The sequence below is a fragment of the Ornithorhynchus anatinus genome, chromosome X5, assembly GCF_004115215.2.
Source record: "Ornithorhynchus anatinus isolate Pmale09 chromosome X5, mOrnAna1.pri.v4, whole genome shotgun sequence".
Classification (NCBI taxonomy): domain Eukaryota; kingdom Metazoa; phylum Chordata; class Mammalia; order Monotremata; family Ornithorhynchidae; genus Ornithorhynchus; species Ornithorhynchus anatinus.
In genome coordinates, this window is record NC_041753.1 from 42,503,974 (window position 1) to 42,526,817 (window position 22,844).

Below are 22,844 nucleotides of genomic sequence, written 5' to 3' on the forward strand. Positions count from 1 at the left end.
TTTTGCAGAAGAGCATTTCTCCACCAAAGCCACTGCCCCACCTATGCTTTTATCTTTGGGAGGAGCCACGTGGCTGCCATGTTTGAGAAGGGCCATACCGTTGCCCCTTCTGATTTTGTGACCTGAAGCAACGGCTTATTTTGCTTACTGTCTGAAGCCAGCTCTGGTTCCCAGGAATATAAATCCACTTCATTAGAAAGGACTGTTGGTTAAAAGTATATACAATGTGTCACGTATCTCTGGGTATTCTAAAAAGGGATGCCAGTGTCTGTGTGACTCTGATATTTGTCTGCTGTGTGACCTTGGTTAAGTCACTTAACTTCTCTGTGCTTTGGTTACCTCATCTGTAAAATGGGGATTAAAAGTGTGAGACCCACGTGAGACAACCTGATTACCCTGTATCTACTCCAGTACTTAGAATGGTGCTTGGCACATAGCAAGTGCTTAACAAATACCATAATTATTGAAGCAGTGTCGCTTAGTGGAAAGAGCACGGGCTTGGGAGCCAGAGGTCATGGGTTCTAATCCCAGCTCTGTTACTTGTCAGCTGTGTGACTTTGGGCAAGTCACTTAACTTCTCTGTGCCTCAGTTACCTCATCTGTAAAATAGGGATTAAGACTGTGAGCCCCACGTGGGGCAACCTGAATACGTTGTATCTACTCCAGAGCTTAGAACAGTGCTTGGCACATAGTAAGCACTTAACAAATACCATTATTAGAGAAGCAGCGTGGCTTAGTGGAAAGAGCATGGGCTTGGGAGTCAGAGGATGTGGGTTCTAATCCCATTCCACCACTTGTCTGCTGTGACCTTGGGCATGTCACTTAACTTCTCTGTGCCTCAGTTACCTCATCTTTAAATTGGGGATTAAAAGTGTGATCCCCATGTGGGACAACCTGATTACCCTATATCTATTCTGGAGCTTAGAACAGTGCTTGGCGCATAGTAAGCGCTTAACAAATACCATAATAAATAATAATGAGTGTTTCTATGTTTGTGGACTTATAGGTGTACAAGTGAGTGAGTGTTAGAGTAATGTGAGTCAGTGTGAAAAAGTGCAAAGATGCGAGTGGGCAGGTGTGGGAGAGTGTTTGTGGATGAGAGAGTCTGCTCCCATCCCCTCTGCACATATTCAGCATGAAGGTCCTTCCTACACCTTAAAGTTCCTCTATCCTGCTGGAAGGCAAGGAAAGCGGTGGGAGGGGGAATAAAGGTATCAGAGGTGCCTACTCCATGGGCGCTGTGGCCCCTACAACCTTTGGAGCATGAATCCCAGATTTGCTTCTCTCAGGTCTCTGACAATACTGAAGAGTTTCCAGTCAGGGCAGAAAAGACACAAAATGGTGGGTTTCCAACTCCTTGAAGCCTTTCTTCACCTCGTCATCATCTCCAATTAAATTCCTGTCCCCATTATTCCCCATGCTCAAAATAAAATGTTGGTATCACTGTTTGCTATCCAAGTCTGATCTTGAGAAAAATCTGGTCATTTTATCCAATGCCCAGTGGGAAAGTTATTTGTCTGATCTAATCAGTTGACTTGCAATGGGACTTAGGTGCCAAATCAAACCCTTTATGCTCTTGAAACTTTATTTTTACAAAAACAAAAATGCACCCAAAATCAACCCCTTTGAATACTCACTCCAAACATCTACAACAAAAATATATGTACATTTACTGTTTTTCTAGTTTATAAAAAGATTAAGTATGGTCTCAATGAAATCAACTCACAGAATACTAAAGTTGATGGAACAGAAATGCCTCTATTCCTTCATTTTTGTTCAGGAAAATAGACTCATGCTACACAGAGAATATACACCCAATCATATCAAATATTGACTATTTCTGGAAATATCTTCTCGCAAGTGGAAAAAAAAAGATCTTCAAGGGACATAATATTCTATTTTCAAAAATAGTGCTTTCTTTCTTGTATCCGTGTTGGTGGAGTGGTGGGAAAGTATGTTTTGCTAAATTGAAAATGCCCTTAAAACCTAAGGTTCAGGATTATAAACTGAACTTGAACCTTTTAAATTTTTTGAGTTTATTTATACTTGGCAAAATTCAACTTCCTGTTTTAAGAAAAAGAATTAAGAATACTTATAAAACAGGTTCAGAAAGCCTCTTGGACATCAAGTTGCTCTTACAAAATAACATTTTGGTGATTTAAGTGTAAATGAATCAGAAACATATGAATCAAATTTCCCTTGAAATACACGTGTTTAAAAATTAAGGGAAAAGAAACTTGGCTAACAGAACTTTTGTTGAACCCAAAACAGCTTTTGTTGAGCCCAAAACATCTGAAGTCCAGTTCAAGACATCCACTGAACCCATAGCGCAGCCAGGTTTACCCTACCGCATAACTGGAAATCAGAGCAGAGTCACAGTTGCCTTCTCACCCAAAACTCCATTAAAAAGTCCACTTTCTGAAACAATCAGTATCCTATCTGCCTCCTACACTTCTTTGAATACACCTTAAACTGATGCTTCAGCAGTGAAGCGCAGGTTCTCTGTGGACAAAAGACACTGGCTACATTTAATACAGTGTTTCATAGCAGATTGGCTGCCATAAACTTCCTATTGAAGGCCAGGCAACCCAACTGGAAATGGTTTACTGTAAAATGATGATGAGGATGATGAGGGTGGCAGCAGCTAGACAATTGAACCTTGAAAAGGGATGAGTCCCATTCTGAGATGAACTAAGTTGGGTTTTTTTTATTAAGAAGATGAAAGTCTTTTTCCCCTCAAAAACTTGGCAGTCAGATGCATGGCACTGGAAAGATTCATTAGAATAAAGACTCCTACCTTCATCCTTTTTAGTGCATTTCCAGATATACATTCAAGTGAGAAATCTGGGAATGGGAGGAGAGGAGGAAAAACCATCCAAATCCAGGCAATCTCAATGAAATTGGTCAGTTTGGGGGGCAGGGAGGGTCTACAAAATAATCAGTTCGATACAGCCCCAATCAGCAAAGGTTTGTGAAAACCTTCTGATCAGCAGGGTCAGACCCCTGAAAATGCAGATCAAGATGCTAGGCAAAAATTTCCTCTTTATTTGTAAAAAAAAATAAAAAAAAATAAATCCATTTTACTTTTTAACCCTTCAAATTCCCCATGGAGCCTGATTTCAACCATTTAATTAACCAACATCTTTCCTCCCTTATTTTCAAACACTTAATCCCAATCATGTTAAAACTTCCTACTTAAAAAACACAAAAACAAACCTGACCTTTTATTTGCCCATTGCAATTCGTAAGATTCATGGAGTTCTGCCATATTTGAATCTGATTCGGAACAATTTCTGGTTAATCAACGAGCGAGTGGAAAAGATAAGATGAATCCCAGATGTCTCTTAATGATGATAGGTAGATCAGATTACAACTTGGGACAAAAAGAAGTTCAAGCTTTTCAAAGTTTATTTAGTGGGTGAAATGGAAAACATCACATCTAGGCAGTAAAGGTGGAAGTATTTGAGGAGCCTTTAAAATGGTTTTGAAACAATTATTCAGCAAAGCATATCTGGAGCCAAAAGTGGTTCTCCCCCCTTCTTTTTTAAAGGAAATCTTGCCAGAGTAAGAGTCTATCCCTTCAAAATATTTAAGCTATCTAGTTTATCTTTCCTACTGATCTCATTAGATGAGTGCCACAGTACAAATGCCACATTTTGATGCTGTAGCTACATTTATAAAGTCATATTAACAGCTGATTGCATCAGGAACATATGGAAACTGAGCCCGCATGAGAAAATAAGAGCTACAGATCTTTAAAGAAAGGTATTCATTGATTCAGATGTCATAATGCCCGAAACTTATTGATCTTTAATTTACACAGTGTATCTATAATATGACAAAGCAATGCAATGCTGCTACAAAAACATGCGCTTTAAATCTTGGGTATCCCTGTATTTTCAGACTATGAGACACTTTGTGCAGACAACAAGCACTCAAGAAATACCACTGATTGACTGATTTAAAGTAGAAGACACTGACCGAAAATCTCCCTGTGCTGAAAAGCTTGATACTTCCATTTTTTAAAGTAGCAGCCAAGCCACTTAGACTACTGAGAGGTGTTAACAGGGAAGGGAAGGGCAAAAATGTGTTATCAAGGATGGGGAAAAGGTGTTAACAGGGAAGGGCAGGAGAATAAAATGGTGTTAACAGGGAGAAGAGGCTCAGATTGTGTGTGTGTGTGTGTGTGTGTGTATGTATACATCATTTAAGAACACATTTTCTCAAAGGGATATGGACCTTTATTTTTACCTTTTTTCTTTTAAAAGCCTGGGCAAAGCTTTCTGGTGCATCAGATAAATATTGACATATTTTTTCCTAATATTTTCTTTGAAAACAAACCTACATCTTATAGTCTGATAAATACAGCGTTCTGCCCTGGATGTGTCTGAATGAAAGAAGGTAAAGTGTCAGAGATTGATTCTGAGTGATGACTCCATAGCCAAGTATTTACAATCTGTATTGCAGACAATGAGATCAGCTTGCTACTTTATCAGAAGTTTGACTATGGATCATTAGTGGTGTGTTGCTATGCATCCTGAGGCATTCAATAAATACTCAAGTATTGACTGGTCTTCCTCCTTTCTGGAAAAGGGATCTCAATTAAAGGGACCTGGAGTCTTAAGGAATCATCCACTTTATGCCAAATGTGTTTCTCTTCTTTTCCTGTCTAAAGGCTGTCTTCGCATTGTACTATTTTGACCTCACAAGTTGTGGAATAAACCTTGCAAGGAAAAAACAAGTCCGTTAAAAAAATCGTTAACCACTTTGGTAAATGTTTGTTTTATTCATGCCCCTAAAAATGATGCCTTCGTGCCTCCACAAATATGTAAACTATACTCTCACAATTTACTTATGATTTAGGTGAGTCCTTCTACATACCTAACCTGAGTTAGGTGATCTCTTGTTGCAAGGCACTTTGCAAGAGCAGGAAAGTATTTCAATATGTTTATTAGAGTTCAGCTACGGGAAATGTAAAATGTGTGATATTATAAATCATCAACTTCACCCCACAGAATTATGCAGTACTGTCTGAAAACAAATGCTTTCCCTAGCTGGTATGGGAATGACTACAGGTATAGCATTTCCATAAATGACCTTAGAGGATTGCTTTACATAGGACTTTGGGGCTCTTTTTAAGTTTAAATTTACCTCTGGGTAACTCTGATTTTATTATTATTATTATTATTAATGGTATTTGTTAAACACTTACTATGTGTCAAGTACTGTTCTAAGCCCTGGGGTAGACACAAGTTTATCAGGTTGGACACAGTTCCTGTCCCATAGGTAGCTAACAGTCTAAATTGGAGGGCAGATGATTTAATCCCCATTTTACAGATGAGGTAATTTAAGCTCAGAGAAGTCACTTGCCCAAGGTGACGCAACAAGTAATTGCAGAGGCAGGATTAGAATCCAGGTCCTCTTACTCCCAGGCCTATGCTCTTTCCACTAGGCCATGCTGCTTCTCTAAAAAGATAAAATTTATAAAATTTATGACAAGGAAAAAGATAAAATTTCATTTCACTCTCACCTGTTAATGTACATTTTTTTTATACACTATTCCCCAACTCTTTGTCTTTATTTCTCCCACACCAACCTTCTATCTGTGCTTCACTCTCAACTTTCCCACTGTTGCCCTGGCTTGGAATTCTCTCCCTCACCATATTCAATCCCTCCTAAAATCCCATCTCCTCCCCAAACCTTTCCCTGATTAATCTTCCAGTGCCCTGATCCCTATCAACCTTTCAGGCATCTCTAGCATTAATGAACTTATTTACATTTCCTTAGAATTTATGTACCTAGATCTGTTTGATGCATTTATTTTGACCACTCTAGTTGTAAATATTTTTTACTTTTGTTTCCCCACTTAGAGTGTAAGGTCCTTGTGGGCAGGAAATATGTCACTTCCTTCTTTTGTACTTCCAAGTGTCAAGTATCATATACCACACCAAATGGGTGATTGATAAACACAATCACCTAGAGGATAGAAAGTAGGCCTGGGAGTCAGAAGGACTTGAGTTCTAATCCCCACTCCACCACCTGTCTGCTGTGGGACCTTGGGCAAATCACTTCACTTCTCTGTGCCTCAGGTACCTTATCTGTAAAATGGGGATTAAGACTGTGAGCCCCATGTGGGACAGGGACTGTGTCCAACCCAATCACCTGGTATCTACCCCAGCGCTTAGTACAGTGCCTGGCATTTAGTAAAGGCTTAACAAATACCACAATTAAATATCACAATTACTACTACTATGGCTACTAATGGTTTATTATATGGATGCCCTAAAAACCTTTATAGACATGCTTGCTTTTTCACCAAATGGTATTATTTCAATACTTCTCATTAGCCAGTTCTTTCAAACCCTTAATGAATTTTATTGCTTTTTTCCCTGTCTTGCTTCCAGTTTTTCATTATCTTCTCTTAAGTAAACATCTTATTGCCTATCTTATAAATGTTCAAACTTCAGGAAGGTTATTTCAGACAGTCTCCAAAAGTGTAGTCTACAAAAGTTGCCACATGCTTTAAAAAAAACCTCAACAGTATTTTATAATCCCATTAGTTTATGATTTTCAAAATCCACCTACCTAAATATCTAGAGAAAGGGCTAGGTTAAAGTCTAATATATGAGAAAATTTGGCAAAGGATAGAGAAGCAGCATGCATGGCCTAGTGGATAGAGCACGGGTGTATGAGTCAGAAGGACTGGGTTCTAATCCCAGTTCTGCCATTTGTCTACTCTGTGACCGTGGGCAAGTCACTTAATTTCTCTGTGCCTCACTTACCTCAGATGAAAAATGGGGATTAAGACTGTGAGTCCCATGTGGGACAGGGACTGTGTCAAACCCGATTTGCAAGTATCCACCCCAGTGCTTAGAACAGTGTCTGGCACATAGCACTCAACAAATGCCACTGTTATTACTATTATTAAATATGTGCTTGGTTAAGCTGCCACTACAGAAGTATTGCAGAACAAGTTTCTATGATGTTTCTGTGTACAAAAATGAATCTACATTAAACTTGATAGATTATGATAGGCATTGAACTGGTCTCCTGAAATGTACAGAACTCATGCCAAGTCATTGAAAATAAAATTGGGAATGAGTATTTTCTCCACTAATAGAATAATAAAGCTGAAACTTCAGCCTTATAGCCTGGAGCTCCTTCACCATCAAGGCTTTGGGGTCTGCAGTGGTCCAACTGATGTCGGGACAGCTTCCTCTTTCCCATGCAGTCATCCTTGGGAGAAGACTCAACCCTGTTCAAGTGGGTTAGGCAGAAGCCTCCCTTCTCAACCTACAGCATGTTAGGAAGGTTGTGGCACTTTGGACCAAGAATGATTCCAGCTGAGTGATGAGGAGCCTGAGAACTCTTTTGTCCCCAGAGTAATATGCAACTGATTTTGTTATTATAACATTTATTCACCAAAAATTTACCCAGGTCTTTTAGGCAAGAATTGTGCCTTGCTTTAGCTATACTTTCCCAAACATTTAGTACAATGTACTGAACCCAGTGGGCTCTCAATAAATGCCATGACTATAGTGTGATCTGTGCCTATACTTCATCTCTCCTTTTCCTCACACAGCTCTCCACAGCCCACACTTTACTGGTATTTTTATTGGCAGAAAATGCCAAAACTCAACTCAGAAATGAAAACACCTTTTGTCAGGTGCTGTTTATAATCAATCAATCAGTGGTATTCATTAAAGTGCTTACTGTGTGCAGAACACTGTACTAAGCATTTGGGAAACTACAATACAACAGAGTTGGTAGTCATAATCCCTGCCCATAAGAATTTTGCAGTCTAGAGGGGGAACTGTTTTTAAAATAAATTATGGATACACATGTAAGTATACTGTGGGGCTGAGGGTGGGGTGAATATCAACCTCTTAAAGGGTATAAATCAAGTACATGGGTGACACAGAGGAAGAGGGAATAGGAGAAATGTAGGCTTAAGTACTGCATTATGCAAAACTACCAAGAAAGAAAATCAGATCGAAGAGGCAGCCCCATTAATCGAGGCAATATTTTTGCCCTTAAACTGAAATTCCCCAATTCTTGTGTTGAACACTTACTGTGATTAGTGGTCTTGTTTAATAAATTGGTTAGGTTTAATGCAAGCTCCATGTCGAGATGTTGTTTGCTTGTAGTGTTCTTTCTTGTTTCAATGTAGTTTCTTTCCATGTTATCATTCTTTTCTTTAATGGAGGAAAAGTTCACATTTTCTTCCATTAAACAAAAGAATGGAAACCTGGAAAGGTCACATTTTCTTCCATCAGCAAAAGAATGGAAACATAGAAACTGCAGTGAAACAAGAAAGAGCACAACAGGAAAGCAACTTTTTGACATGGAGCTCATATTGAACCCAACCAATTTATTAAACAAGGCCTCTAATCACAATGTGTTCAACCCAAAAATTGGGAATTTCAGTTTATGGGCAAAATACAGGTTTATATTCCAAAAGTTTAAATAAACTTCAGTGCTAATGAGATTCAATTCTGCTTATCATTTATATGCTTAGAAGACACGACCAGGGAGGAAACAAGTTTCCCCTTGTTAACAGCCCATGCTCAGCAGCTTATTTGGTCTCATTCTGTATGGCCACATGCCAAAACATGAACGGGAATGAGAGTTAAGTCTCCCTCAATCCCCTGCTTAGTACTCTATCTGTTTCACTGAGGTCAAATATAAGTGTTATGAAACTCAAAAACTATTGCAGTTTTAAAGTGGATTTTATTTAGAATCAGATCAATAAATGTACAGCTCTTTAAAGCACAGGTAGAGGAGTTCTGTAGGGAAGGCACTTCAGATATAACAAGGATGAATTTTAGGTCTTGCTCTTTTTCTGAGTTATCTGTACACTCTCCCCTCTGGATAAAACAATAGTTGGACTAATAATCAATCCGTGAAATTTATTGAACATTTATTCTGCGCAGAGTACTGTACTAGATGCTTGGGAGACTACAGTACAGTTAGTAGACATGATCACCATAAACACCACCATCCTCCAATCAATCTATTAAATGTATTTATTGAGCACTTACAGTGTGCAGAGCACTATACTAAGTGCTCAGGAGAGCACCATATAACAGGGTCGGTAGACATGCTCCCTGCCCACAATAAGTTTACAGTTTAGAAGGGGAGACAGATATTAATACAAATAAATATGTATGTCTCACAATCCTGTAACCTTGGCATTATCTTTGACATCTCTCGCATTCATTCAACCCACAGATTCAACATCATGAAATCCTATAGGTTCTTCCTTCACAACATTCATTCATTCATTCAATAGTATTTATTGAGTGCTTACTATGTGCAGAGCATTGTACTAAGCGCTTGGAATGTACAACTCGGCAACAGATAGAGACAATCCCTGCCCATTGACGGGCTTACAGTCTAATTGGGGAGACAGACGGACAAAAACAAGACAATTTAATCACAATAAATAGAATCAAGGGGATGTACGCCTCATTAACAAAATAAATAGGTTAATAAAAATATATACAAATGAGCACAGTGCTGAGGGGAGGGGGAAAGAGCAGAGGGAAAGTGGGGAAAGGGGGCTTAGCTGAGGGGAGGGGAAGGGGGGGCAGAGAGGGAGCAGAGGGAAAAGGGGAAGTTCAGTCTGGGAAGGCCTCGTGGAGGAGGTGAGCTCTCAGTAGGGCTTTGAAGAGGGGAAGAAAGTTAGTTTGGTGGAGGTGAAGAGGGAGGGCATTCCAGGACAGTGGGAGGATGTGGGCCAGGGGTCGACGGCGGGATAGGTGTGAATGGGGGACAGTGAGGAGGTGAGGGGCAGAGGAGCGGAGTGTGCGGGGTGGGAAGTAGAAAGAGAGAAGGGAGGAGAGGTAGGAGGGGGGCAAGGTGATGGAGAGCCTTAAAGCCCAGAGTGAGAAGTTTTTGTTTCGTGCGGAGGTTGATAAGCAACCACTGGAGGATTTTAAGGAGCAGAGTGATATGCCCAGAGTGTTTTGGAATCCACCCTTTCCTCTCTATCCAAACCACTACCACTTTGATCCAAGCAATTATATCCCATCTCGATTACTACATCAGCCTCTTCACTGACTTCCCTGCCTCCTGTCTCTCCCAATTTCAGTCCTTATTTCACTCTGCTCAGATCAATTTTCTGATGAACCGTTTAATCCATATCTCCTCATTCCTCAAAAACCTCCAGTGGTTGCTCATCCACCTCTGCATCAGATAGAAATTCCTTGCTATCGGCATTAAGGCAGTCAATCACCTCCCTCCCTACTACCCAAACTCGCTGAGCTCCTAGTACAACACAATCCACACACTCCACTCCTATAACACCACCATACTCTCTGTACTTCAATCTCATCTAGCTCACCATCTGCTGCTTGTCTGCATCCTTTATTTTTCTTTAAATGGCCTTTGTTAAGTGCTTACTATATGTCAGGCACTGTACTAAGCAATGGGGTAGATACAAGTTAATCAGGTTGTACACATTCCAAGTCCCACGTGGGGCTCACAGTCTTAATCCCTACAGATGAAGTAACTGAGGCACACAGAGGTGAAGTGACTGGCCCAAGGTCACCCAGCAGACAAGTGGTGAAGCCTGGATTAGAACCCAGGACCTTCTGATTCCCAAGCCCTTGCTCTATCCACTGGGACACACTGATCGTATTGTACTTTCCCAAATGCTTAGTATGGGGCTCTGCATAAATACCATTGATTGACTGATGGCAGAATGGTTTAGTGGAAAGAGCCCATAATTGGGGGACAGAAGGCCTGGTTTCGGAGCCCAGATCTATCATTCGGCTGCTGGGTGACCTTGGGAATGTCCTTTAACTTCTCTGTGTCTCAGTTAATAGAATACCGGGTCACCCTACCTCTTCAACTGTGAGACCCAAAAGGGACAGGAACTGTTTGCATTCAGTCTGATTATCTTGTATGTAACCCAGCACTTAACATAATGCTTGGCACATAGTAAGCCCTTACTATCGTTATGATTCAAGTTTAATTCATTTCATAAGCTCTGCTCATGATGACTTCTCATGATTCTTCTAACGATTTAATGACAATTTTTTCTCAAAGAAGTTCAGGTTCATGTGACTGAGTTGTTGTTCTCCCTGTCCTATGTCAAATGAAATTTACACATATTTGATAAATTATCAAGACAGTGAGACAGTGGAAATAACAGGGAAATGGTAAATAATTAAAAAATATTTGCTGCCTGAAATTCTGACCAATGAGTAAAGCCGACAATAGTCCCTTGGAAAGCAACCACCATTTTCTATTAAAATTCAATTCACGGTTCCCAAGAAATAAAAGTACATTGTTATAATTTCATAAACCAGTCTTATAGAGAGACCTGGAGCATAGGACTTCCTGCTCTAGGAATACAGGCTTATCTCCCATTTGATCCTCTTTGACATTTCTCAGAATAACTCCCTTTGGTCCACCAGCCAATGTTGGATTAGGCTAATATAGAATCCTGCAAATAGTATGACTTTCTTCTTCTTTATAGTTATCAAAGACGACCCAAAAGACTTCTGAAACTCTACCAAAAATACCCCTAGAATGCAAATTATTCCAGCTCCTTGAGGAGGGATCCCCCTTAGAAAACATTTTCTGGTAATATGGGGCCAACTGTTGATGGGGCCAGAATAGTTACTTAATGGAAAACATAAGCAGAGGGAAGCATTCCAGCCAGCACCTTACTAATTACTTTGTAGAATTTCACACTCATTTGAGCACTAGAGATCTGTGAACTTTTCCTTGACTTTAGGTAAATTAACATCATGTTCCTTTGGGAAACAAAGGGACAAGCAGCATGGCCTAATGGAGCGAGCACGGGCCTGGGAGTCGGAAGGATCTGGGTTCTACTCCCAGCTCTGCCAACTGCTTGCTGTGTGACTTTGGGCAAGTCACTTAACTAATCTGTGTCTCAGTGTCCTCAACTGTAAAATCAGGATGCCTGTTCTCCCTCCTACTTAGACTGTGAGGCCCATGTGGGACAGGGACTGTGTCTGACCTAATTAACTTGTATTTACCCCAGCGCTTAGAACAGTGTTTGCTGCATATAAATGCTTAACTAATACCATAGCTGCATGCTATTTTTCCACTGAAAATAAAGAAAGAAAATAGGGCATGAGATTCCTCCTCCCAAAGTTATTCTTTGGTGACCCTGACCAAGCCAGGAATATATTTGGAGAAGGAGAAGAAAGGAAAAAAAAAACAGAGGCAAGGGAAAGAGAGGTGGAAAAGGGGAATGAGACAAGAGGAAATAACAAAAAGAAGTCAGAGATAGCCTTACAAAAGAGAAGGCCATCTCTTACTAAGAGAGAAGGCCTAAAGGGAAGAAAAAGCATAATTGCCCAACCCAAAGGAAACAAAAAACTGGCCTGTTGCCCACTGATGAGTACTCACAGGGATCCATTTCCAGCAGATCCCCTAAGCCAAGGAGCATATGAGTCATTAAAAAAAATATTTGTTTACTTTTCTTAACAGAAGATGATAATTCAACTAGTTCTCAAAACATGAGCTTCTCTTCCACTATCACAGTAATCTAGTAGGAAAAAAAACTGTTTTTCATCCAATACCTCTAAAATTAGGGGAAGGAAATGATTCCCACTTTTTAACACAATCATCTTCCAGCTCTTCCCATTGATCCTGGGGTACAACAATAAAACAAAACTAGTGTGACATACGTACCTGCTGTAGCAGATGGATTTCTTAGGAGGGGTAGCAAAATGTAAGAGCAACAGTGCTTTAATAGCTTTGATGGGGACTTGAACCCTAGAAAAATGATAAAATTCCCTCCCAGTTTATCTTGTCCCTACTATTTGTTCCTTCCTAATCTCAGTGCAGGATATAATTAAAAACAGCTGTGGCAAAAATCCCACAAATGATGTTTGTGAATATGTAGTCACTCTGCCAAACTAAAAAAAAAAAAAAAGACTCTTCCAGCTTTCCAGTTTCATTCCCCAAACAACTACTTTGCATTTGTAGAAGATGTACCCAGAGAGTTCATCATTAATCTCCATGGAAACAGGAGGCACAGAAACCAGCAAAGATACATGAACACTGAGACACCTATATTCTGCAACTGTTCTCGCTTCTGAGAAATTCTAGAGGACTTGGCCAGCAAAACATTAGTTATGGAACTAATTGTACATGTGGCAATGTACATGTACAGATTGTACATGTGGCAATATTTTTCATAAAGCACTCTGTAGATATTTATTTATTGTATGAACACTGAGTAAATGGCTTCCTTTTTACCACTGCATTAGCATTTTAAGACTACAGGGATGACCCATTTATCACAGACCGAAAGGGCTGGAAAGAACCTCAAAGGATTATTTTGTTCATCAGGGCTACCAGGTAGCCTTGCACCCACGGCATTCCTGACAGATAGATAGCAAGCTATTTTTGAAGGTCTCCTCAGCTAGAAAAATAGCACAGATTTCTTTTATAACTAGTCACAGAGAACATAAAGATGTTCTCTTTTGCTGTAATTGTAGCCTAGTTCCTCATTTAGCAAATTGTGCTTCCCACAATACCTGAAAAAATGAAGTGACCTCCAAAAAGAAGAGAGTTAATCCTTTCCTTACTGTTCAGCCCAAGGTATTAGATATTCAGAAAAGGGAAAATTATTGTCAGTCACAGACATTTTCACGTTACTTAAACAGCAATCCCAAGGGTTTTTCCAATTAAAAGGGCACTGGCATATCTGAAAAGGCACTTGAAGTCCCAAAGAAGGTTAATGTCTCTTCTTCTGCAGCTCTATAAGATACTGGACTACCATATTTATTCATACCCCACTTTTTAGTAAGATTAAAACAGAAGTGGAGTCATTACTCTGGCCACACTAGAATTAAGTTTAACAATAAGGGAAGGAGAAAAAAGAGAAGCAAAAAAATGGGAGGAGAAGGAAGAGGAAGGTAATAGGGCAGCATTTGAAACCGCTGCTCTTCTAGTACACTCTCCCAACTGCTGTATGTAATAAGCACTCAATGATTGAATTAACTCCACCCAACTCAGATGTACTGTCCTGAGCCTCACCCTTCTGCTCCTCCTCCCCTAGGCTACCACAGTCTTAAATCAATAAATCAATTGAATTCACTGAGCATTCACTGTGTGCAGAGCACTGCTTTAAGTGCTTGGGAGAGTGATCAATCTATCAATGGTATTTATTGAGTGCTTACTCTGTGCAAAAGCCCTGTACTAAGCACTTGGGAGAGTACAGTGCAGTTGGTAGATGTGATTCCTGCCCACATGGAGCTTCCTAACCCCAACTGCTCTGTCACATTCTCACCCTTCGACTTCTCCTCCTCCCTGGCATATACAACTATCACTGTTTACAATTATGTGGCATTAAAAATCTTATATTTTCTTCTCAAAAATTGTGGTGGGGAAATTATGTAGCAGGAGCAATTATGGGAGTAAATATGGAATTTTGAAAAAAGCCTCCACCTAGCCTATACCAACAGGACTGACACCTGAACCTACCAGAGAAAAGCCATCTGGTTGGCAGTGACTGAACAAGGGAGCAGTGCTCGGGGATGGTGTAGTACATGCTTGTGCAGATCAAATAATATAACAATTATGTACCAAAGCACCATGCTAAATGCTGGGGTAGATTCTAAATAATCAGATCAAACTGCCCCTGTGCCACACAGGACTCTCCGTCTAAGAGGCAAGGAGATATTTCATCCTCATTTAACTGATGAGGAAACTGAGGCACAGAGCGGTCAAGTGACTTGCTCAAGGACACACTGTAGGCCAGTGGCAGAGCTGGGACTAGATCTTGGATCTCCTAACCCCAGGTCCTCTGTTTTTCCCATTAGGCCTTGCTGACCACTCTACTGAACTTAACTGAAAGATGGCACGTATTTACATGCCCCATTATACTATCAATCATATTTATTGAGCTCTTTCTTTGTGCAGACCACTGTACTAAAGACTTGAGAGAGTATAACACAACAGGAAAATAGACATATTCCCTGCCCACAACAAGCTTACAGTCTAAAATTTGCTGGAATTTGCCCAAATGTGAGCCCTCTTCTAAATCCCTGAGCCAGCTGGGCACATTCAGGCCAGGTTACTCAATCAGGATGGTTGAGAGGGGAAGCGTAATTATGGGCCAAACAGTCCTATCCATCCTCTGACAGATTCAATCAGAAAGGCAGGAGAGATTGCAAGCTTGACTGTGGTAACCTTATCTTCTGGATGGAAGAAAAGAGGAGGAAGCAGAAAGAAAGCCTGGACACATTAAATAAGCAAACATGAGAGGACCAATTAGCATCTGATAAGGGATGGCATTTGGTGGGGAAGTGAATTCATTTATATAAGGAAAAAGAATGAGTTCTTTTAATTAAGATCTAGACAGTCAAAATGGGATCAGCATCAGTGACTAAAAGTCAGCTGTCTTTGATTGAGAATCAAACAAATCTAAGCCCCAAGTAAGGTGCCAAGGGCTCTCTATTCCATATCCAGTCACCAGGATTTAGGGGCTATTCAGTGACCTCTCGTTGCCCCATTCCTGAGCCCTCATTTAGGAAAGGGTAGGGGAGAGCACCCAGTAGAAGCAGCAGTAGCATGGCCTAATGGAAAGAGTATGGGCCTGGGAGTCAGAGGACCTGGATTTTCATCCTGACTCCACTACTAACCTGCTTTGTGACCTTTGGCAAGTCACTGTGCTTCCTATACCTGAGTTTCCTCATCTGTAAAATGAGGATTAAATGCCTGTTCTCCTTTCTACTTAGACTATGAGCCCCATGTGAGACAGAGACTGAGTCTGACCCAATTAACTTGCATCAACCCTAGAGCTTAAGAGTATGTTTGCCTCATAGTAAGCACTTAACAAATACCAAGTAGAAAACCGTTAATGGCTGAGGGGTTCTCTGAGTATTGAGTGACACATCTACATCATTTGCTCCCTTCCTCACCATATCGTAACCCAGGAGAGGGTGGAGGTTGAAAGAGAGGGATGACTCTACCAAAATATGTTTTTTCCAGTACTCCAAATTTTAATTAGACTGAAAACACTCAGAAAAGTCTTAAAAAGTTAGGTAAGGCTCAAGAAGAATGAAGTTCCAATTATTCTTCATTCATTCAATCGTACTTATGGAGTGCTTAATGTGTGCTGAGCAATGTACTAAGCATTCTTCTGGAGGATACAGTAGAGACACCAAGATAGAGCTGGGTTCAGGCACATTACAGTGATCCAATTGTTGCAGGGGCCAGAAACGGCAGGGCAGAAAGTGAGCCATGATGTGTGTGCACTCTGGAACTGCCAAAATAATAACTGTGGCATTTGTTAAGCACTTACTTTATGCTGAGCACTGTACTACGAAAGATAGTAGTTTGAATACCTACAAGGTGGCGGAGCGTTACCCAACATAACTCAACTACTGCTTTCTTTGCTTGGAGATTTTCTTATCTGAACTTTGCTCTTTTTTCAGGGTGGATGTTTGGCAGAGAATGAGCTCTAGTGAACTGGTAACATCTGGTCTCAGGTCTAGTTTGTGCTGGGTGTCAAAAGAAAATGGCCATTAGGATAGAAAGGGAATTGATAGATGGTTCCTTGCCTCTCTGTGGGCCTTTCCAAGCACAGTAATCATTATAAGTAGTCTTGGTCCAAGCCCAAGTAAGCCCCTTCATTTTTTTTTCCCCTCCTAAACTCCGGAGCTGTAGTATGAGGCCTGGCTGACAGAATATAATAATCATGGCATTTATTTAACACTTACTAAGCCCCTAAGTACGATGCTACATACTGGAATAGACATAATATAATCTGATCAGTGACAGTCCCTGCCCCACATGGGGCTCACAATCTAAGATCCAGGGAGAGTAGATAGCATATCCCCATTTTACAGATGAGGAGCCCAAGATTCCCATAGGGGTTAACTGATTTGCCCCAAGGTCTCACAGCAGGACAGGGGCAGAGCTGGGCTTAGAACCCAAGGCTCCTGACTCCCATTCTCATGCTGTCAACTAGACCAAGCTGTCTGCCTTCCTCCATTTCTCCGTATCTGTGCTTTCCTATCTTCTAACCTTCCTCATGATCCTTGATCCTATTCTTACAAGGTTTAATATTTGATTTGAAAACCCAAAGTTGGCTGCTGCTGAATCATTCCTGCTAATGGACCCTGCCTGCGGCCTAGTGGAAAGAGCATGGGCCTGGGATTTGAAGGACCTGCCACTTCTGCCACTTGCCTGCTGTGTGACCTTAGGAAAGTCACTTAACTTCTCTGTGTATCAGTTTCCTCATCTGTAAAATGGAGATTCCACATTTGTTTTCTCTCCTATGTACACTGTGAGCCCCATGTGGGTTAAGGACTCTGTTCAACCTGATTTTCTTATAGCTACCCCAGAATATAGCAGAGTGCTTGGCACACAGTAAGTGCTTAACAATTAGCACGGCTATTGTTATTAACACGGGAGAGTCACGATATTCAGGTGTGATCTTGGTCAAGTCAACTTCCTTGTGCCTCAGTTTCCTCATCTGTAAAATAGGTATTAAATATTCACCCCTCTGCCCTTGGACTGTGAGCCCTGTATAGGACAGGGACTGTGTATAATCTGATTATCTGTGATCTAGCACAGTGCTTGGCTCATAGTAAGTGCTTAATAAAAAACCATCATTATCAATTATTTGATCAATAAGAAAAATAGCCCACTTCTAAATACAAAGAGCATTTAATGAGTGTTTATTGGGCAGAGTATTTAGGAACTAGATCCTTAGAATCATACAAAAAAATAAACGGGATGTTTATACTCTTGATTGTATTAAAGACTATGAAGACAATCAAAATTAGGAGAAAGGCATCATAGGAAATATAAGATAACAAAATTGGATATCCTCTGTGGTGTGTACAGAGTAGCAGCGTGGCTCAGTGGAAAGAGCACGGGCTTTGGAGTCAGATGGCATGGGTTCGAATCCCAGCTCTGCCACTTGTCAGCTGTGTGACTGTGGGCAAGTCACTTAACTTCTCTGTGCCTCAGTTACCTCATCTGTAAAATGGGGATTAAGACTGTGAGCCCCACGTGGGACAACCTGATTCCCATGTGTCTACCCCAGCGCTTAGAACAGTGCTCTGCACATAGTAAGCGCTTAACAAATACCAACATTATTATTATTATTATTATTATTACACCTAACCAAAGCAAGATAAACTTTTTATCAAGGAAAAATTCTCAAAAAGTAAATAAAAACAATATTATACTGGAATGCATCCACACCTGAAATACTTTTTCTTTAAAAAAAAACAACAACCCTGCAAATGCAACTTATGAACTTCACTGTTGCAGGTTTTTAAACGAGTGGTGCAATGACTTGATGGGACAGCTGGAAGACATACAAGGAAGAAATTAAAGGTATCATTAGCTATCAGAGGCACTTCAGCCATAGTACTGCCACATTACAACACCTTCAAAAATGGTCCTTAGAACCTAGCCACTTCATCCTACCTGTAAATTATTTCAGTGTCTGTCCTCCTCCTCTGGACTGTAAACTCCTTGAGAGCAAGGATTGAGTCTCCCAACTCTACTGTACTCTCCTAAACACTTAGCTCACTGCAGACACTCAAATGAATACCTTTCCTCCCTCTCTTAGACTGTGAACCCAATGTAGGACAGGGGCTGTATTCAATCTAATGTCTTGCATCTACCTCAAAGATTAGCACAGGTGCTAGGCACACAGTAAGCACTTAATACCATTATTATTATTATTAGTGAAATGTGTTATGACCATGAGTTCTGACGCATCAACTTGTATACTTAGAGGTTAAAAATACCAAATTTTTAAAAATGGAGAAGGTCAACATTATTAAAGATTTAGAAAATGGATTTGAAATGCTCAGTTTCAAGACCAACACGTTCAGAACCTATGCTCAGTTGAACAAACTTCTAAAAAGTGGGATATATACCTGAAGTGTTCAGAACTTTTTCATCTGAACAAATCAGGCTGCAAAAACCATAAAAATGTCTTTATTGCAATAATTCTGGCAGTGATATTCTAGCTTTGGCTGGGACCCAGGGAAAAAAAAAAAACCCTTCCAAAATGGGAAAAGTTATATGATTCTCATAAAAGGCTCAATCTCTGTTTGCTTCTACAAGCTATAAAGATTTGATTCGTGCAATGTTTAGGTTTTACCAACTGAGGTGTTTAAATTACCCTGCGAATGGTGTAAAAGTAAAAAGAGCTAAAGAGTTGTATTGCACTTTATCCTACCACACTTTCCAAATTTGCTTTAATCAAAGCTACATTATTAAATAAGAAAACGGCTACTTCACTGACGTTGGTGCTATTTTAAGTTGATCCTTTTTAAAAATGATGTAAAAATAGAGCAGCATTTGAAAATGTAACACTTATTATAATTACTGAACCTTACACTTACCACATTGCTACATGTTCTATAACGTATATTTCGTCCTTCACAGCTCCTATAAGCAATAAGAAAAACAATGTAGGTTAATTATTAAACGTGGCTCAAAATTTTAACTGTCTTGTATTTACTTTTTCAGTACTCTAGCAATCAGTTACTGTTAACATTCAAATGATTAGGAAGGACCGTGTGGCCTAATGGAAAGAGCATGGGCTTGTGAGGCAGAAAACCTGGGTTCTAGTCCCACCACTGCCAATTGCCCCTGTGTGACCAGGGAAAAAAATCACCTAACTTCTCTGTGCCTCAATTTCCTCATCTCTAAAATGGGTGCTCAATTTATCTTATATCTAGCCTAGCACTTGTCACATAGCAAGTGCTTTTAATAAATGTCATCATCATTAGGACTGAAAAAACGATGAACTTGGATTCATACCCTTTAATCACCCCCACAACACTTATGTACCTATTTGTAATTTATTTGCTTGTATTTACATCTGTCTCCTCCTCTAGACTGTAAGCTCCTTGTGGGTAGAGAACATGTTTATCAACTCTGGTATACTTATTTTTCCAAGCACTTAGGACAGTGCTCTGCACACAGTAAATGCTCAATAAATATGATTGATTATGTCAAAACCATTTTATCACAGTACTTGCAGGAAATATAAAAATTTCATTGATATTTCTGCTTGCTCCCAAAATAATCACAATGACTTTAGTTTGTTCTTTAAACTCTCTGTGGCATGACATTATACCTTCTGGTAGGGTGGCCACTGACAGCCCTCACAGAATGTTGCGTATGTAATGTCAGTACACAGCACAAAGCAATAATTTCAGAGGCACTATTTTGCTGAAGCTTGTCCTAGAACTTTTCTTCAAGGGGGGACTCCCTCATCCTCCAGCCCCCTTGCTCCAGGGCCTTTTCTCAAGGCCCTGTGAAGAGGGACACCAATTTTGAGCTGTGTAGTTTGGCGGCAAGAGCAGAGGTGGAGGGGGGCTGGACATGTAAAATATGAATACTGGACATAAATGCACATGGTGCCTGGCCGTCTGGTGTCAGGATTGGATAGGGGAAATACCAGCTGAAAACCAGATTGTCCTGCATCAAAGCATCCTACGTCCTACCCTTTGGGCCACAGAGGTGGAAAATACTTGCCCTTTACACCCTTCCTTATAAACAGTTCTAACAGAGAATTGATTCTTGGGTTCCACGGAGTCTTGTGTAATCGCATATGTGTTGATGGCAGTTACATGTAGAGAATGTGCAAAAGGACTGAAGCATTAAAAAATACACAACTTTGTCATTCCACATTAGGTTAGATTTGTCAAATTTGAGTGACTATTTCTCCGATATAACAGAGTGGCTGTTTTACACGGAGGACTACATTCTACTACAATGTAATTCTGAAAGTTAAATCATAAAGTTTAATGTCAAGAACATTATCAATTTATCTGAGCCCAAGAGTCATATGAGAATTATTCAGTGAAAAATACATTTTTTCATACTTTACTAATATAAAACAGCTGAACATCTTTCCATCACATTTAAACAAAGTGCAATTCACCTCTGAGAATGAAAACAAATATATAAAATTCCAGCCCCCCAAAATGTTCTTTGGAAGACACAGAAGGGTCCAACAAGGGTGCCATCACAAATACAACTATTCCTTTGACTGTCCTTAATGTGTTCATCTACATTTCTGCATAGAATACCCAAGTCACTACTAGCTTAGCCCAGTGGGCTGACACATCTAAATGAAACAAAGAGACTCAGATTCTGGAATACATTCAAGATAGAAATTTTAGAGGCAGTTCCTTACTTGATTTGCAAAGTATGTTTCAGTCCTATTCCACTGGCTGGTAGTCATTATTTTATTCAAATCCAATCCCTTTTCTCAAAAACGTAAACTGACAAGCACAGTATGCCGTGTCTGTAGGCACTCTTCATACAGACTTCACAGTAAAATCTTCCAAGATAATAGGGTAAAGAGAAGATTGAGGCATGAGGCATAACTCATCTGTCTCTCATTAGCACAATACAAACTACAGTCCATGCCTTCGTCTTACAAAATCCTGATCCTATCTCACATTCAATTACTATATTTTACTAACCTTGGAACTGATGGATTACAGTGGAAAATTAAAAGTTCTCTATTTGGGCTCTACCAATTTGTTGGCTCCAATTTTTTTAATCGTCATAAAGTTTTTTTTCTAAGGCAGATCATGACTCATTTATCCCTCATCAAAGTGAATAAACAAACTCCCTTTAATAATTCAAGTGCCTTCACCTCTCTTGTACTTTAAAATTCTTCCTTGCCGGAAGACTATATTGCCTGGGAACAAATGTGTCCCCCGCCTCCAGGAAGATTAAGCAATTGCAAGAAACCATGGTGTTGTAGAACTTAAAACCAGAATTTCTTGGAACAATACTATTTTCTTCTATTTAATAGGAAGATCCAGGTTTCGTACCTTTGGTGAAGAAAAGGGAAGACAGTACAGAAAACCTGGGTACTTCTCCAGATAACTCATTGTAAGTATGGGATCTTGAAAGAGGAGATTCAAAATGAACCTGTGACTGGCTTTGTTCTAACTCACCCTCTCTTCAGTCATTCAAAAGCAAGTAATACACACTTTATCAAGGCATTTATAGAGAAATGTCTCACAGATTCAAGGTAGAATGACTTGGGGTCACTCTCAAAGTGGTTCCAAAAACGGTCACAAATTAAATAAAAAGAGCAGATTTACAGCTATAACAGGGACTTCACGTGGCTTTCTAATAACTTTCCCCTCACTTCAAAAGAGCATTTACATTCTCACCCAACATATGCAGGAGAGGCTACCCTTTGAAACCTTCATAACATCATTTGATATCTTCCATACACCCTGGATACTTTGTATTCTTTCACAAGATGATGATGGTGGCGTCTCCCAACAGGAATGACACATGAGCTTTATTACATAAATGATATTTATGTAAGCAATAACAGCATAAAGAGAGCATGCTATTGTGCAATTTTGGGATATGATTTATGCTTTGTATGAAGCAGAAATCAATAGTTCATTACCTCTGCCACCCTAAATATGGACCAGCTTGTGGCTGTATAAAGGTATGTTCTACCTGAAATAAAGTGATGTATACAATGGTGTTACATTTTTAAGATATGCACTGCATTTGAACTCCACACTTATTTTAGGGGTTTAATTTTTATCTTTGAAAGTCAAGTTGCACATGGCATTTGAAGCCCACCAAAGGTGGGCTTGAGAAGCAGCACGGCCTATTGGCTAGAGCATGGGGCTGGGTGTCAGGAAGGACCTGGGTTCTAATTCTGGCTTCACCACTTGTTTGCTGTGTGACTTTGGGCAAGTCATTTAACTTTTCTGTGTCTCCGTTACCTCATCCGTAAAATGGGAGTTAAGACTGTGAGTACTGATTACTATGTCTCTACCCTAGCTCTTAGAACAGTGCCTGGCACATAGTAAGCATTTAACAAATAC

General features: G+C 40.0%; 1 protein-coding gene across 2 annotated transcripts in view; it reads right to left on the reverse strand.

Moving 5' to 3' along the window:
• The window catches only part of ADAMTSL1 (ADAMTS like 1), a 320,400-nt gene that overhangs the window by 245,790 nt on the left and 51,766 nt on the right, over window positions 1-22,844 (reverse strand). For both annotated transcript variants that reach the window (XM_039910787.1, XM_029055244.2), the window contains exon 3: window positions 19,365-19,410. In XM_039910787.1, the coding sequence (XP_039766721.1) occupies window positions 19,365-19,410 (46 nt within the window). The remainder of the gene's footprint in view (window positions 1-19,364; window positions 19,411-22,844) is intronic.